Here is a 19126-nt window from a genome sequence, read left to right on the forward strand (position 1 = left end):
ACTATGCTTTCAGTCGCTATAGTTTAAAGTCTTCTTTCAATTACCATGATAAGCGTTATTGTGATAAAGTATAGGGTATGCTTCTAGGGCTTTTACTGGCTCTACTGAGTGAAAACCAGCCCTTGCTATCCTTCCAGCCATTGGCAGCCAATAGCATTCGTTTCGGGTTGCTTTTCGGGAAAAAAGTGGCTTCAAAACGGGCCTGTAGAAACCAATGTGTGACGTCACCGTTCCCTTCATCCATATATTTTACAGTCTATGATTTGTACCCTCTCTCAGTTAAATGAACACTCAGGATTTTGCAGTGTATACATATATACATATCTACAAGCTCACAATGCGTCGCATCGTGAGATCTGCTATTTTCAAAAGATTTGTATACATTTGAAACTTGAAATGGGACATTCTGCATAATGAGTACTTTTACTTTTGATACTTTAAGTACATTTTGATGCCAATACTTTTATACTTTTACTCAAGTACATTTTGAAATCCGGACTTTTACCTGTAACACTATCTCTGTTATTGCAGTATTGCTACTTTTACTTAAGTAAAAAATCGGAATACTTTATCCACCACTGCCCGTCAGTACAAAAGCACATGTAAGGATCCACGTTTGTACACTGACGAGCCGGTTGTTGTTTTCCCGTTGTATTCTAAAGTGCGTGACATCAGGGGACACTATGGGACGGTATAAGGACCCACTGCTGGCAACTATGAGGCCTCCATTGTGGGCTGTTCAACGTATAGCCTGCAGTCAAACTGTGCATTAGACAGGGCAAGGAGAGGCAGAGTGGAGCATAAGGGGAGAGTAGCAAATAAGAGCGTGCACTCACATGTACATATACATGTGGTGACATTAATAGTCCCATCTATATTCGGTTAGACAGTTCCTGTTACATTAAAGCTTTAATTTGGAACTTACTTTCATGAATAAAACATTTAACCAATGTGTATGGTAGAGTATGTTAATACAATCTGGGTTAGGACACGTACTGGTTGACAACTAGTAATGCCTGAAGCTCATCAGTGCAATGTCTCCCTTGGGTCAAGCGGGCATTCCCTCTTAACTCAGTGGTAGAACGTTGCTCTACCCCAGGTTATAATCCTGGCTGGGACATTACGGACTGCAGCTTTAAATCTCCTAATGTCTAAAACCACTCACACTCACATTATGGTCTCTGGCTCTGAACAGCAATGAAGCAATCACTTCACTTTTGAGTATCAAAATGACATCTTCATGCAGTAATAACATTGTGTAATTGTGTCAATTAATTATTTATACTTTGCACAAAAATCATTCCACTCTGTTGTGAAAATGATGGTGTGTGTCATATATAGCTAATATAGGTATAATAATGGAGATTGAAGAGCGAGTTAGCGATAGGAAAGACGTATTCCTCTACAACATTGGCACAGGGGAGGGTGATCACTGGCATAAGTGTGAGAGAGACGATTTTTATTTTAAATTGAAACATACATATGTTTTAAATGTAGTCTATTAAATGAAGTCCCCTTATATCTGTATGCAAATTGCATCCACCACATAATTCTACATTATTCAAACTCTGAACTCTGACTGGGGAGGGAGTCTGGGACATATGGTAAGTGGGTTATTGCTCTGAGTCTAATAATCATTACAATGTCCTGATATGAAAGAACATGGGTTCCCTGGGTGCTATTTATGACCACCTCAGCTGGGTCGAACTGAAAAGTAGTTTCCCCTGTTGGAATCATTTACGGTCTTTATAGTGTGCTCGCTGCAGGAGCAGCGAGCACAATAGATATCTTCACTATCTATAGACTCTATTCTCCTCAAACCTTTGGCACCCTACTCCTCCTACATACTTACACTTAGAAACTCCATTCAAACTTTATAACATCCAGCTTACTGTGGACATCTATGCTTTTTCTTTGAAATAATGTGTAGTTCTTCAAATATTTAGCTTTAAGCGCCCAATGCCACGCAGGGTAGCAACATTAAAGAACACATGAGTCTATAACTGCCACAATACTCTATACACCAGGAAGCCAAGTTGCTCATATGCTGTGTTGCTACTGCCAGGATTCGATCCCATGACCGTGTGGTTCAGAGTCAAGAGCTCTTCCAACTGAGCTACCCATTGAGCTACACACACACACACACACACACACACACACACACACACACACACACACACACACACACACACAACATACTCCTCGGCTATTATTTCTCCATACTCTATTCTGTTTCACTTCTTAATGTGCTATTATTATATATTGCCTTTTATTCCGTGGCCCGTTTATCGCTGCTTGCAGCTATATTTCTTTCTTGTTCTGCACCAGGTAGGATGATTGTAGAGGGTGTATACATCTGTGTCCTTTATTCATATTAGTTTGAAAGTGTATTTATTGTGATGTTATTCTTCTGTACCTATTGTACTTCTTTGTCCTTGTCTGTAACGTGTACGGCTGTGGTGGCTCTGGTGCCTGAATTTCCCCAGCGGGATCAATAAATGTATCTATCTATCCATAAAAAACAGATCATTATGTAAGCACAGAAAGTACAGTGCATGGCACGTGCACGCACATGCGCACGCACTTACTCACCAATATTCCAAAGGCGATGATCTTCAGTACACACTCAACGGCAAAGAGAGAGGTGAATACAATGTTGAGGTTGGCCAACACATCATCGTAGGTTTGGGACGATCCGTCATACTGCACACACACACACACACACACACACACACACACACACACACACACACACACACACACACACACACACACACACACACACACACACACACACACACACACACACACTCGCCAGACAAACATGCACACAGCGTGGGACAGAGAGGATTATAAAGACATATAAAGAGACACAGACAGCCAGTGATATCATAGTTGAGAGGGAATTCATAAAAAGTGTACACTTGGTGACGTTTTTGATTTTTGACATGGTGTTAGGTATGGGCATAACGTTTTCAAAAATCGTCGCAAGCGATTTTTCAAGATGGCGTCCACGATGGCTGCCGGGAGCTTAAAATGCCTTGAAACTGGGAGGGAATATGTAAAAAATCTTTAAAAAGTTTTAGATTTTTGGCATGGTGTTAGGTATGGGCATAAGGTTTTCAAAAACTATCGCAAGGGAGTTGGGCTCGCCCTCTAGTGGTCTGTTTGCAATGAATCCAATATTAGATAGGTCAGCATATGGTTGAAACCCAAAATAATTTGTAGAAGATATTTTCAATGGATTCTGTTACTATTGGGTATGCTAAATAACATAACCAAAAATTTAGGAAAATCGAACTCCTGGAAAGGCATCCTTTTCAAGATGGCGGGAGCTTAAAATGCCAGGAGCTTAAAATGCCTATAAGCTGGGGGGGAATATTTGCCATATTCCATTGAAAAAATCTCTTCTAATTTCTTCTATCAATTATTTGGGGTTTCCAACCATAATACTGAAATATGTAATATTGGAATATTTACAAACAGACCACTAGGGGGCGAGCCCAACTTGCTTGCGATGGTTTTTGAAAACCTATGCCCATACCTTACACCAGGGGTTCCCAAAGTAGGGGTCGCGACCCCACTTGGGGTCGCGGGAGACTGACGTGGGGTCGCGAAATTATTTTGGGTCATTAAAAAAAAAAAAAAAAAAAAAAGTTTTTTTTTTTTTTTACTTTAAATTCAACAGAATGGATGAAATACCATCTAAAATGATCACAAATGGTACATTTTACCCATGCCTTACACCATGGGTTCCCAAACTTTTCAGCCCGCGACCCCAAAATAAGGCGGAAATTGACTCGCGACCCCACCTAAACCTGGAGGTCATTTATGCACATAAACTTGCACGTTCGGTGTGCATTTGTAATGTGTTAAAATGGTAAAATGTACCATTTGTGATCATTTTAGATGGTATTTCATCCATTCTGTTGAATTTAAAGTAAAAAAAAAAAAAACTTTTTTTTTTTTTTTTTTTTTTTAATGACCCAAAATAATTTCGCGACCCCACGTCAGTCTCCCGCGACCCCAAGTGGGGTCGCGACCCCTACTTTGGGAACCCCTGCCTTACACCATGACAAAAATCTAAAACTTGTCACCAAGTGCACGATCTTGATTTTGGCCGAATTCCCTCTCAGCTATCAGTTAAAAGGTGGAAATATACGGTATAGATACTACTAAACAACAGCAGTGATAAGCAAGCCACAACCAATGTGAGAGACGGCGAGAAAGAAAGAGAGACAGAGACAGAGACAGAGACTAAGAGATAGACAGAGAGAAAGACAGAGACCCGAAAAAGTTTGAGAACTACTGATGTACTGTACAGTATATCTGGCCTACCTGCTGCACTTTTGATGGTAATCTGTTCTGTTATTCAATGTGGCCACTAGATGGCCATGTCAGACTTTAACATGTACTGTACTATTTTACAGTGGTGCAGTGACCTGTCACTCACGTAATGTATATCTGACTAATACATTCATTTGATATGTTGTGTTATTTGATATGTTTGCACAAGAGACTGCAGAGAACACTGTCTTACACTTCATGTATACCGGTATTTGTTTTTGATATTTAACAGATTACACACAGAATGTATTTATAATATCACTGTACTATTCTTGTGCCTTGTCCATATACTGTATCTTTACACTTATACATATTCATTTAATGTAACTGCAATTCGTAGGAAGATTGCATAAAATACTTTCACCCACTTTATACCTGGTGTAAACTTGTGATGTGACAATAACGTTGAAGTTGATAGGGACAGATAGAGAGAAAGAAAGAAAGAAAGAAAGACAGACAGAGAGCTCTACCTAATATCATGTGTGATTTTAGCTGTATGCGCACATGAGCATATTTACAGGTATGTCCATCCATGTAGTGTGTGTGTGTGTGTGTGTGTGTGTGTGTGTGTGTGTGTGTGTGTGTGTGTGTGTGTGTGTGTGTGTGTGTGTGTGTGTGTGTGTGTGTGTGTGTGTGTGTGTGTGTGTGTGTGTGTGTGTGTGTGTGTGTGTGTTTTCACCTTCATCATCAGCACGACGGTGTTGAGCGCGATCATTGCCATTATGGTATACTCAAATGGCGGTGACACCACAAACTCCCACATGCGGTATTGAAAGCTCTGTTTGTTGGCTGGCATGTGTCGTGTCAGGGGCCTGGCGTTGATGGCAAAGTCTATACAAGCTCTCTGGAAAACACAATGACATGAATAGAAATGAAAACATTCAGGACGATGTTAATCATATAAATGTTGACAAAGCATCTCATGTCGCTCCATTTCTGCTAAATAGCGCAGCTTGCAATTCTGAACTGTGATTATACCAAGCCCCCAGAGTTGCTGAGAAACATTGAAGCCGCCACCCCAGTGGCCAAAGCTGGAACTGCAGGCGGGGAGAAATACATGCGCGAGCAAAACATACTGAGAGATATTTATATATATATAGATATAAATATGTAAACATATTATACATACATACATATGCATTTACATAGAAATAGGCATCTCAAGTGTATTTAATAAATATCTCGCGTTCAACCCTTGACACACGGGCTGCCGTAGAACGCAAAAATGACACTAGTGCGCATGCTCATAACTCTATGTGTGGTCAAAATCGAACCAATAATTCTACTTCCGGCAGGCTTCCGGGTGCTTCAAAACGCCAGTGAGCACATTCATTGAAATGATAGCTGGGGGCGGGGCAATCCGCCCTCTAGTTATATTATACCTCTATGGATTATACATGTGCAGCTTTTCTCAACATTTTGTCAAGTTTGTCTCGCTCACAAGTCAGTTTCTAAATGCTTAGCTCAACTACAGTAGTAGTCTCTCTAGACACAACTTTCAAATGCTTCCACCAAGCCCTCCCCTGCTGTATCCTTGTTTCCTTCCCTCCCTCGTCACCTCATTCTTTTCAAGGCTGTACTCCTCCATCATCTTGTCTCCCTGTTCTTGGAAGGTGATGATGATGAGAGCCACGAAGATATTGACGAAGAAAAAGGGGAAGACCACGAAGTACACCACGTAAAAGATGGACATCTCCATCCGGTACCCCGGGCTCGGGCCCTGGTTCTCATAGGTCGCATCCACTGAATGTTTCAGCACTCTGGAAAGGAGGAAGGAGGTGCAGTCGTCAGAACATGTGTGAGTAATGTGAAGTGTCTGCGTGTGTGCGTGTTTGTGTGAATGCACGTGCGTACAATATATGTGTGCATACTGTATCTCGTTAACCCATTAAGACCGGGAAAGCATCTGTCATTTTAGACTTTAACCACTTTACGCATTATTTTATACTTTGGCTATTCAAAAATAGCAGATACAAGCTCATAGCGCCGCACTGAGTGCCACGCTATGAGCTTGTAGATCTTAGCCTGATTATCAGACTGAAGCTGCGTGGAGCTTCAGTCTGACATTGTTGGCTCCAGTGTAGGCGACCAGTGGCGTGCACAGACATTTTGAGGGGCAGGTGCTCAAGTAAAAAAAAAGGGCACCTTGCGCGGCGCGCGGAACCGCCGGCTGCCTTAGTAGTGTAAGATTTATAGAAGAAAATTGCACATTTTGGGAAAATGTTAATATATTAGAAGCTTTTAATCCAGAATTGATCGATGTCACCATGGGCTACATATTGTAAACCAGGGGTCTTCAACGTTTTCAGGCCAAGGACCCCCAGCTGAGAGAGAGATGAAGCAGGGACCCCCTCTATATTGTATAGAATTGTCTTTAAGATTATACTTTTTTTTGTTTACTTGGTCTGCTCTTTTTTCCCTCTACACCTATACCTCTTTGCCAAAAATAGCCGATCTACAAGCCCACAACGCCTCGCAGCACGAGGCGTTGTGGGCTTGTAGATCTGCTATTTTTGGCTAAAGTTCACCTCAGAAAAGGGATGCTAGGTTTCGAGTGGTTATGGTAAAAAGAAAAATCATATCACATAAAGATTTGGCGGACCCCCTGTAGTAACTCTGAGGACCCCCTAGGGGTCCCGGACCCCCTGTTGAAGACCCCTGCTGTAAACGAAAAAAAAAACAAACTTTTTTTCAAAAGGGCACTTCTGGTCAAGAGGGCAAAGGGCAGGTGCTCTAGCACCACCTAGAGTCTATCTGTGCACGTCCCTGTAGGCGACTACAAGGGGGAGGAGACTAGAATTTCCCTCAACAATTTGAATTGGTTTAGAATTTCCCTAAACCAATCACAAGGGATCCCCAACCCCACCTCCGACTCTCATTGGACGGTACTTTTTGTACCGAATAAATCCTAGGTCCACATTACAACACCAGACCAAGAGAGGCAGTCCACTCAGAGAGTGGGTCTATGGTATGGCACCATGGGCTATGTAGATCTGCAATTTATTTTGAAATCATGAAAATCTGTGCAAATCTTTGAATATATGTATTTTTAAGTGAACATTTGTAACTCAAATCTTTGCTTCTGGGGGTCCCTGGAACAAAATATTTTAAGATGAGGTTTGCGGCCAAATACATATATTTTTGGGGGTCCTTTACATGAAAAATTTTGGGAACCACTGCTATTATAGCAACATAAGTGTTAGGATTTAGAAGACATTTGTAGAATCGGCCTCAGGTCTTAATGGGTTAAATGTGAAATGTGAAATGTGAAATGTGAAATGTGAAGTGTGTGTGTGCGTGTGTGTGTGCGTGCGTGCGTGCGTGCGTGCATGCGTGCGTGCGTGTGCACTCACTGCGGCCACCCCTCCCCAGTTGACACTGTGAAGAGGGTGAGCAGGGCCCAAGCCACGTTGTCGTAGTGGAAATCGTACTTCTTCCACTCCCGCTTCTGCGCCTTCACTTCGTTATCTCGTTCATATACCAAATACTCGCCCCTGAAACACACACACACAGCACACACACGCACGTCAACCTTTGCTATGTTATCCCATTCATAAACCCCATACTCATCCCTGAAACACAATTTACAATTTTGGCATGTAAGCAGATGCTGTTATCCAAAGTGACTTCTAAGTGCATGGGAGATTAGAGTAAGCATGAACACTAGTCACCTAGTCAACCAGGTAAATAGTCGAAGTAGAGTGCAGAGAGATCAATGTAATGTAAGCTACCATGATTTGCTGTTATAAAATAAAGTCATAAGATATGACTATATCAAATATGGATACCTGCAATCGCGCTCAAATTCTTTGGATTCGTCAGTGCAGAAAAAGAACCGTCCCTTAAACAGCTGCACAGCCACGACAGCGAAGATAAACATGAAGAGCATGTAGACGATGAGGATGTTCAGCACGTTTTTCAGAGAGTTGACCACGCAGTCAAACACAGCCTGGCGTCAAAGAAAGACAGGAAGGTAAAACAACAACAACAACATACAATTTAGATTAAATCTTTGGCGTTATTATTTCCGCCAGACCTAAGTCCAAGATTATGTTTCTGCCCCTTTGTGTGTGTCTGTGTGAATCCGGAGCTAATCTCGCAAACCACTAGACCGATCAACATTTTGTGCACACTGCTGCCAGTACACAAAGTAAGACATTAGAACGCAACAATCTCATGGTGGCACTATACCAGCCTGCTTGACGTTTTGGCCTATAATTCTTCCTATAATTCAAATCGACTTCCAAGCTTAAAAACTTTGTCTAAACTCACAGAAATTGACTTACCTGTGGGTGGGGCATATTTTACAAAAAGACAGGAAAATCCTAAACACATTATCCGAACGACCGCAAATTTGAATCACATATATTGAGAGGCCAAGATGTTTTACAAATAGACCTATGGGGTGCCACAAATGCAATAAATGTTACTTTCAGAAAATAAATATTCTTCACTAAATTAGGTATACTATACATGATCTCTGGAGTCATGTGACAATGAGCATCAAACAGCTTTTTGATAGTCCATACTGTTTCCCTGTAACTGGCTTCCAAAAATGTGTGGGAGGGAGTGGGACTATTTATTACAGAAAACGCCATATCATGAATGCCACTGCAACATCAAATCAACCCGCAGTAAAATCCTCAGTGTTACATTAACTCATCCTCGTGTACAAATGGAACCTTACGGGTCCATTTGGTTCCATATTTACAAATGGGTAATTAACAATGATGATTTTATTTTGAATGTTATCTTTGTTTGCTCATCATTATAGTAAAGGTCTTTGAACGTACCTTAAGCTTGGGTAGACGTTTGATGGTCTTGAGCGGTCGCAACACTCTCAGAACCCTCAGAGACTTAATGGTGCTGATGTCTTTACTCTTGCTGCTACCCCTGTACGCATGCACACACGCACACGCACGCGCACACACGCACACACGCACACACACACACACACACACACACACACACACACACACACACACACACACACACACACATACAAAGGAAGTCAGCAAAGGAGGAGCATGCTTAGGGTAAACTGGCAGGCTTTATATGTCCTTGGGATTCCACAATGGCTGGAGGTAGCCATTCCTGGATGGTATAGCTGTTGCCGAGTTAACTCAAGATGAGTAACTGCGTCTGGGTTAAACACATAGCAACACATGCAGCATTGCTATTATATTACCCTGTAGCCTTATTGCTAAGTGTGACGTTAGCGTTATTGCTACATGCTACAGTTAAGTGGTATTTTCAACTACATGCTATGAGAACAACTGATATCATCTCTCCCTAGCAGCTATGCCTGCGCTGCAATGCATTTCAATGCTTTTTAAAAATGGCTAAAGAATTGGCTAGCACATGCCCAGGCTAATGGTGCAGTTGACTCATGCTGCATTGAAACCTTGCTTTCCATGCCATTATAGATCTGTCTCAGGAACTATATTCCATCCAGAGACATTTGTAGAGAGACTTTGGTCTTAAAGAAGTGCACATAATAATATAATATTCTACGATAGCAGATGACTAAGGACAGCAATATTATTGTAGTATCTTAGGGCCAGTTGTTCACTGTCTATGATGTTACGCGAACCTTGACAGAGACAACTGGTTACTTACTTGCTAACAAAGGTAGAAATGCCCTACTGGCTTCAAACATTGGTCTAGCCAAGATAGTGCTATGATGTCATTTCAACTTCTACAGTGATGTCTATAGAACTACAAGGCACAGATTGTTATATAGCCAAACTCTCTCTTCTTTACACTCTACACATATTTCTACATTCATTCAGCTATGACCAATTCTTAAGTCTCCCAACACTGGCAAGGATAAGCTGGATTCATGGCACTGCTCAAACAGCATGATATCTTGTCGCGTTGCAAAGATATTTCATCCAGCATTTCTGACTTGAAATGCTGAGCCAGACCTCTTTCTTTTTGGGAGAGAACAATAGAATGAGATAATATTAGATGTGCGGGGAAAGACTGAGGCAAACCCTAACATTCTGTTTTTTTTTTATCTCAGTTTCCTCTCACAGCCTAAAAGCAAACAATGTACTGTTGCAATTCACTGATATACATACATAACTTGCTGACTTATGTTCCCCGAACACCAGACTAATTAGACATAAACAAAACTTCAAACCACACCAATAAATTAACTTGTCAAACATTTTGTGGAGTTTTCACCTCACAGCTCTACGTTCCCAGAATCTATTGATGCAAATGTCAAACATGTGTGAGAGTTATTCCTGTCTGTGGATGAGGAGTTCTATTGTCTCTGGCTGCGCGTACAGCTGGTACACCAGTCGTATCGTGATGATGTGCACTATCTATTAGAACAAATTAATTGCATTCATAGTTACAGGTATGTCCGCATTTGTGTGGGAGTGATTGTACAAACCACTGCTCATCACCATCTGCTCTCCAACACATTTGTCACATATGCATGTTTTCCCCCCATCTATCTATTAAACCTCACGATGGTTTCCCTTTTGTTTATTCTGGGGGTCTTTTCATTCAGAACTCTGTTGTTCATAGTTTCTACCTTCCCTGCTCTGAGCTCTTTGTGTCCATGTGAGATTTCAATGGGATTTGCCTCTGGTTGGGGTCAGACTTGACTCAGAGGAACCAGTTCTGTTTTGAGCCAGAGCTGCTCCACACAGACATACAGTACAATGGGAAGAGAAAATACATAAAGGCTGTCGAAAGTGATGATGACAGATGGACGACGTTTTCAAGAAGAAAAAGAAAGAGAGAAAAGCCTTGTGATCAGAAGAACAGGCAGCAGGAGGAGGAGGAGGGGGAGGGAGCTAGGAGGACAAGAGAAAGAAAACTTTACCCGCTGCCGCTCCTGGAGGTCCAAACGGAGAGATGAGAAAGGGGGGGAGACACAGGGGGACGGAGGATAGAAATAAAGACAGAAAGAAAGACAGACATGTAGGTAGATACACAGACAGAAGGTGGGAGAAACAGACGAGGAGAAGGGAGGGATTTGGAGAGAGGGAGCGGGGAAAAGGAGAGAGAGAGAGCAAGGCCTGCGTTTTGTTAGATCAACCCTCCCACCCAGAACTTGAGCTACAACTCTTAAACGCACACACATGCACACAAGCACAAGTGTACGTTCATCATTGATGACTGATCAATGATACATTAGACTCCACTGGGGGCTGGGGGGACATTCAACTCACAAACATTGCATTCTAAATCAAAGTAAACTCTGAATTTAAGTGATATATAACTAGTTAATAATGAATAAATAGTGACCACTATTTAATATTCTCAACAAGCCCTACTCACATTATTTGCTACCACTTTTTTTGTAATTAGCTACTAAACTGATTAGCTCTACCGTGGCTACATTGGTTTTGAATAAGGAATGCTAGTAGGATGTCCTTAAGAAAAGTAAGCCTGAGAATAGCCTGTTTGGACATAAAGCCCAGTACTGTTTCAGAAATGGTCCACAAGACACCGCTGACCCTCGGACCAGACTAATTGGATCTAAGGGGCGATACACATCTCCAACAAGAGTGCTTGCCTGGCCTATCTGGAGCACGGTTTGATTTCTGCCCGTCGAGCCCCTATCTGGATGTGTTTGGGTCTCTTCTAACTGCTTTGTAGTTTTGATTTGATCTTCCAGTTGACCATCAGTGACTTTAACCCCTACAATAGTTAAATGACAATTTAAACATGATTGGTTGAACAAGCTAAATGTTTTGTGCGTGTCCGTATGATCACAACCATACAGTTGCATATTATATGTGCTGTGTTCCAAATTGCTCACTCGTTCACACTATATATATATATATATATATATATATATATATATATATATATATATATATATATATATATAACTTAGGGTGTCAGACATTTTGTATGGAGTTTCATACAGGGCCAGATCTATGCACAGGAATACTTTGCACATGCCTACCACTAGGGGGCCCAGACAAAGGTGTAACAATACATAAACTGCCTACTAAAATAGCTACTGAACTGATTAGCTATTCTGTGGCACAATGGTTTTAATTAGGAATGCTACTGTATACACATGTACTGTGGTACATGAGATAATTTGTTTTAATAATATTTAACATATATGCATAAACATACATTACATTTAACGTGTTAAATGATTCGGACTCGCCATATTGGATGTGACTAGCTCGTGGTTAGAGTGTCTGCCCTGAGATTGGGAGGTCAGGGTTCAATCCCCGACTGAGTCATACCAAAGACTATAAAAATGGTACCCAATAACTCCCTGCTTGGCACTCCCCTTTCTATACGCAAACTGTAAGGGGTCCATTTCATGTTGCACATTACTAAGGAGGTTATTTAAAATAATTTGCTCCAAGCTTTTGATTATAAATGATGTCAAGGCAACTGGACGATAGTCATTAAGGACTTTGGGATTAGAAGTTTTCGGCACTGGAACTATAAGCGAGGTCCTCCACGCTTTTGGAATATAGTGCGTATCTACCAATAACTGGAACATGTGTCTCAGTACAGGGCTGAGCTGTTCCCTACACTCCTTAAGCACATTATCCCATCGGGACCCGGTGCTTTGCGTGGGTTAATTCCTTTGAGGATTCTACACACATCCTCCTCTGTTATATTAAGTGATTGACTACTGCCGAATTGGTCCTTTAACAAATTATTTTCAATAGAACATTTGGAGTATCAAATATGTCATAAAAGGTATTTAATTCATTGGCCAAAGACAGATTGTCACTAGTGTTCATGACCTCTTTCTTTTCTTTTATTCCTGCCATTGTATACAACCCCTTCCATGCTTGTCTTGTGTACTTATACATCATGGCTGGGGGATGTACAGTATTTAAGCTGCCCTCACGCTACAGAAACAAGAGATAGGCTACTATGGGCCACATGGCTCAGGAACAGTTGGTTCCCAAGGCTACTTATTCCAGTGGATGTGGATTACTGTATGTATTTCAGTACCATGTAGTTGAAAGCCACAAACAACACCCACTCCCATTGTTGACAAAGATTAATTCATTAATTCAAGTGTTCTGATTAATAAATGTATTATTTATGTATTATATTTGTGTGTGTGTGTTATTTAGCCTTGTGTGTGTGTGTGTGTGTGTGTGTGTGTGTGTGTGTGTGTGTGTGTGTGTGTGTGTGTGTGTGTGTGTGTGTGTGTGTGTGTGTGTGTGTGTGTGTGTGTGTTATTTAACCTTATTTAGGCTCTTGCACCGTTAAATCAATTAATTTTATTTCAAGATGGTCAGTCACTTCATCGTCGTCATCCTAGTGCCAAGCCTGAGTGGGATTAAAACTCAATTTCTAACCAACGCAAGACAATTTTCAGATGTGCTTACGCATGTAACTTTTGTAGTCGGCCTACTTTTACTGTGTTGCATTATAAGCTGTGCGTTTGTGGTCATTGCATAGAATTGCTGTTATGAACATTATATAACGCTGTCTTTCACGGTTGTTAAATGAGTATAATAGTTGCTCAAATAGCCTTCCCCATCCTCTGCCTTGACAATAATACAGTCTGCCTAGTGTAATCTATCCATTTAATCCAGCCGTGGTTCCAAACCTCAATTAAAAAATGTATTCAATAATCCACTATAAATTAACCAGAATACACCTCAAAATGTAGGGAACTAATGTATCACATTAGCCCAAATATTCGATAATAGAATATGTTGGAATGGGGAAATAAAGAAAATGAAAGAAAAGAAGAACAAGAAACATGATAGAAGTGAAAAATTAAGCTCCTTCCTCTGTAAATGTTATGTTTCTGTATGTACTTTTTTGGAGCATCTGTAGCTTAAATGACTAACTTGTGTGGTTAGCATTTTTGCTAGCTGTCGCAGACCCCAAATGGAACACTTGCAATTAACATTATTTCCTTCAGCTGTGTGTATGCATCAAAATGCCTGCTGTGAAAAGGGTAAATTGCACCTGAGCAGACAGATGGTCTTGTGAGAGGTATGTAGTGTGTTCCAAACACATTGTTTTGCTGACTAATTGCCTACTGTACATACTGAAGCATATATAGTTTGACTGTAGGGGAAGTGAACGAGTGAGCGATTTGGAACACAGCCACAGTTTGATTTTATTGTTCCACAAGTAACTCAAATGTTCACTCTTTAAATTTCAATTAGTTTGACCTTCGTGTTTAGTGTGCTAATCACTACAGCGGCTTCGGCATTTTGTCTGTGATCCCCCGTTGTTCTTTGAATGATTCTACACAGTAAAATCCTCTGTGTTCATTTAACTCTGAGATGAATACTCTCGGTTACAAATGGTTAAATTATTATATAATATGATTTTACTATGTAATTCCGGTTTCCCTTGGGCTACAAACGCAGGCCTAACAAAGAAAGAGAAACATACAAACACATGTATAAAGACAGTTCACCCACCATACATAGTATGTCAAATGTCAACAAAGTAATTAGAAGACAATGAGTTAGTGGTGCAAGCACGCCCACATATATACATATATAAATTGGAACATAAGCACATACATAACAGACATACGAGACACAGGTTAGAGCACAGAGTTTATGACATACACAAATAGGGAAAGGGGCTGGAACCAGAGCCAGCCTGGAAGACAGGGAGCACCACCACTAGAACCCTGGAGGACCTGCTACACGATGGAGGAGTAGACATGTGTTGGCTTGACGCTGGTCTGGAGTCAGACATCTTCAGCCCCATAATGGCATTTGGGAATGTAATTTGTCTTTTCCAAACTCTTTCCAAACGCATTCTTCATTCAAAGTAATGCCTTCCTATGAGCCATATTATGCTTATTGCTGTAACATGTTATGCTAGCACATGAACCTCTGGAGCACATTGCCTCCAGTGAAGAGATGCTAGCAAGGCTAACAATCTTTCTTTCTTTCAATTAGCTGAATTGTTTATTTAAGGGGCAAAAGATGTCTTGTCCCAGTGGTTGGGGGTGGGGGTGGGGCGGTGTAATTTCTACTTTGAGCATCCAAGAAACTCTAACATACTCCCAACAATCATGTTCCTCACATTCATGACCAGGGTTGCATTGCTCATGGGACGGCCTTGCACGCCGTGCAGCAACCTATTTGACCAGGAGCACGCGCAGGCACATGCATAGATTTAAAACAACTTTAAATTCACACCTCAACAAAGTTTACAAAGGCTCCCGACTCACACCAGGTGAATTAACATAGGAATGAGCCTAGATGCATATCAATTGTCCATTGTGTGACCTGTAGTGTAGGTGTTAAGCGACGTGCGCCTCACGTCATTAAAATAGAGTGCAACCACGTTCCAATTCAGCAATGCAACACTGTTCATGACCACTGACTAGAAATACCTGGACGGGTATTATGAACATCTAATGACACCCAGCCACATCTTTAGGGTATAGGGTCAGTGGTCAAAAGTGTGAGGAGGAAGCAATGAAGGAGATGTTGAAGAAGATAATAAATTCCATCTTTCATGAAAGGGGTTGGGTGGGGGTGGAGGGGTGTTAGGGAGGGTGGGGGGCAGGGTGTTATGCAGACACAGCCATGGCTTCTTCTCCTAACACCTCTATGTAGAGGATGAATCCTTTTATGCTCTACTACAGTTTTCCCATTAGGGTAAGCAAGAGGTTTAAGCAGAGGGCACTTAGGGACGAAGTGAGCAAGACCAAGGCCGTATAAGGGTCAAGAGGATAAGGGAACAATGAATGGTTCGTGTTATGGGAAAGCATGCTGGGATTTATGCAAATTAAGGGGATTTTCTTTGGTTTGCGCTTGTCAAACTCCCTATCTGCTTATGACGCAAAGTCATACATCTAGGGTTATGGTTGAACCAACCACAGTTTGTCATAATGCATAATGCAGAATGCACTAAATTATTCATGGTAGAGTCATTCCCATTCTCATAGGCATGGATATGGAGATCTGACGTCTGTGCATGGGTGCACACCATCCTCATGTGCACAGTCCATCAGAGCTGGAGTCCTTTCCAATTCTGTGGATTCAGCCAGAAATTAAACTAAAAAACTGAATTTAATTCAAGCAATTCTTACATCTATGTTTGAAAGATGAATTGACAGCATTTCAAGTGGGATCCTTGAAGGAATTTAAATCAGACCACAGATGAACTCATGTACAAGACATTGATGGCAATATTGAAAAAACAATTGTTGAAAGTGCCTTTAAAGACTATACTACTGGAAGTCATTTACACTGTTCTACTCAGGCAAAATAATAATGTATGCCTGCAGTGATAATGCATTTTTTTGTGTTTTATTTTTTTCTTGCTAATCTGTCTTTTTCTCAACTGTGCACTGTCGCATGGTAATTGTTTGACCATGAGTGTGGGCACATTTTACTATGTTTCTCTGCTACTGTGTTTTTGATGTATGATGTTTTTGTTGTATGACCTGTTGTGAAATGCACAGAGACCCCTTGCTTGGGGTGATGTTGCACTATAAATACAAATAAACTGAACTGAAACTGGAACTGGAACTAGGGGTGCAACAGTTAATCGAACTAATTGATTTAATCGGTTATAAAGAAGAAAAGAAAAAATCTTCAAGAATACAAATCTGTTTTGTACAACAAAGTATAACGTTGGGCTTAAGTGGCTAATCAGACAAACTGATTTAGTCAGTTAGAATTTATTTGCATCAATGCATTGAAAAATGCAGTTCTCGATTATTCGATTAATCAAAAAGGTTATCAATAGACAGAATAATTGCTAAGAATATACAGTAATCGATAGCAACAGCCCTAAAGGGAACAAACGTTCATTTCAGGTAGACTAGACAGATGGTCCATATAAAGTCAGGGAATAAGGCTACTGAAACGTATGCCTAATATCATCTATTTATGCAACATCCTGCAAGTCATGATAGCTTCTCAAACATAACATACTGTTACATAATTCATAGAATGTTCTATAGATTATGATACACTAGCTCCTTGCCCCTAAGACCATCAAACTAAATGATGGCTATTAGCAAGAGTAGATATAATTTGTTCTGTGAGAGAGTGAATTGATTCCAAACTGCTTGCTCTGTATGTCAGTTAATAGGGTTAGGACACATCTTAATGCGTTGGGTATTTAAGTTTCACTTTGTATGTTAAATAACTTTCAGTCTATAACACTTCTTCCTCAAATAGAAGGGAAATTGATCTGTAGATGCATGAACTGTTAACATGGGTAAGATCCTATATTGTTGCTAATAACAACCATAACAACATAGCTTGTTAAGTTGCAGTCAGTGCTGCCACATGAAGAAAACTTCAATTCAAGAATTTATAAGCTGGCCACACAAAAGAGGATGATGCACACATACATACACTGATCCCATATTCATGAACAGTGGTCAAAGTGACTGCAGTGCGTGGTTTACAGTCAACATTATATCTGCTTAGCATCCTTTAAACGCATTCACACATAGCCAACACTTGGATTCTTCCATCCATTGACTTATTGACTAAGTTCTGTTGATCCTCATTTTAAGCAATTCCCCCACCCCAACCAGCCTCACCCGCTATCTAAAGGCATAACAGTCAACCCCCCCCCCAAATCCCCAGTTCATGCTTTCACCCAGTACAGTCTTTATACTTTACCCCGCCCTGACCCAAAGCCTACCTCCCACTAACCGAACCCCGGCATGGAACATTGACACTTATCTTGAGCCCCTCGGTTGAGTCCTACTCCCAGGCGTGCAGAATAAGGAGGATTTAAAATACCTGCTCCGACGTGGAGGAGGGATGAGGAGTTTTGGGGGAGCGAGGGGCATTATGCCTCGACGCGGGGCCACACCTCCAGTCTAGAACAGCCTGGGCACTAAAGGGTTACAGGTGTGGAGGGTGGTCCTTCGCTCCCCACGGGAGGAAGAGGAGAGGGATAGGAGGAGGTTGTGGAGAAAGAGGAGGGGCAGGGGCGGTTTGTGCTTGTGGGTAAATATGGGGATGTGGTGGCACTAGGGGAGGGGTATTCAAAAATGAAATGGGGGAAGGGGTGGGTTGTTTCGTGGCCAGTCGAAGTTGGTCGAAGACTGGCTGGAGAATGAGGGCTAAGGTGAGCAACAGGGAGGGTTGGGGGGGCAGGTAGGAAGGGTTTGGAGGTCGCACACAACGCACACAGGAAGTAATGTGGAGAGAAGAGGTTCAATGGAGGACGAGATGGGGGGGGAGGAGGCTAAGAGCAAGAAAATTGAGAGATGCAGAAATAGAGAGAGTGAGAGAGACAGACAGACAGACAGACAGACAGACAGACAGACAGACAGACAGACAGACAGACAGACAGACAGACAGACAGACAGACAGACAGACAGACAGCTAAAGAATAAGTGAGAGAGAAGGTTGTTTAAAGGAGAGAGAGAGAGAGAGAGGTATAGTACAGTTGTAAGGAGTCTACAGCAAGAGAGGGGAGATGTACTCCAAGGTGCCAGCGAGGCAACAGACAAGACAGACAGACAGACAAACATACAGATAGACAGAGCAGGGGATGGAGGAACAGAGGGCAGGAGAGGAAAGGAGCGGGCGGGAGAGGAGACGACAAGAGTGGACAGGAGAGGAGAGAGAGAGAAGACAAGATTGGACAGGAGAGGAAAGAGAGAAGACAGGAGTGGACAGGAAAGCAGGCGAGAGGAGTGGACAGGATGGGGAGGGGGCAGGAGGAAGACTTACGTGAAGGCGAAGGCCACCAGAGCACCACTAACCACTATAAAGTCCAGGATATTCCACAAGTCCCGGAAATAGGAGCCCTGGTGCAAGATTAGCCCCAAGTCCACCATCTGTGAGAGAGAAAGATAGAGACA

General features: G+C 41.7%; 1 protein-coding gene across 1 annotated transcript in view; it reads right to left on the reverse strand.

Annotated features, from left to right (window-relative positions):
* cacna1aa (calcium channel, voltage-dependent, P/Q type, alpha 1A subunit, a) overlaps positions 1 to 19126 on the reverse strand; it is a gene marked incomplete at both ends in the record, with an annotated part of 143437 nt that overhangs the window by 39855 nt on the left and 84456 nt on the right. Inside the window, 7 exon segments of the mRNA XM_084071677.1 lie at positions 2593 to 2703; positions 5027 to 5191; positions 5906 to 6107; positions 7701 to 7841; positions 8136 to 8296; positions 9141 to 9240; positions 18996 to 19102. Of these exon segments, the coding sequence (XP_083927803.1) occupies positions 2593 to 2703; positions 5027 to 5191; positions 5906 to 6107; positions 7701 to 7841; positions 8136 to 8296; positions 9141 to 9240; positions 18996 to 19102 (987 nt within the window).

This window comes from Gymnoscopelus microlampas (genome assembly GCF_963454915.1).
Source record: "Gymnoscopelus microlampas genome assembly, chromosome: 11".
NCBI lineage: Eukaryota > Metazoa > Chordata > Actinopteri > Myctophiformes > Myctophidae > Gymnoscopelus > Gymnoscopelus microlampas.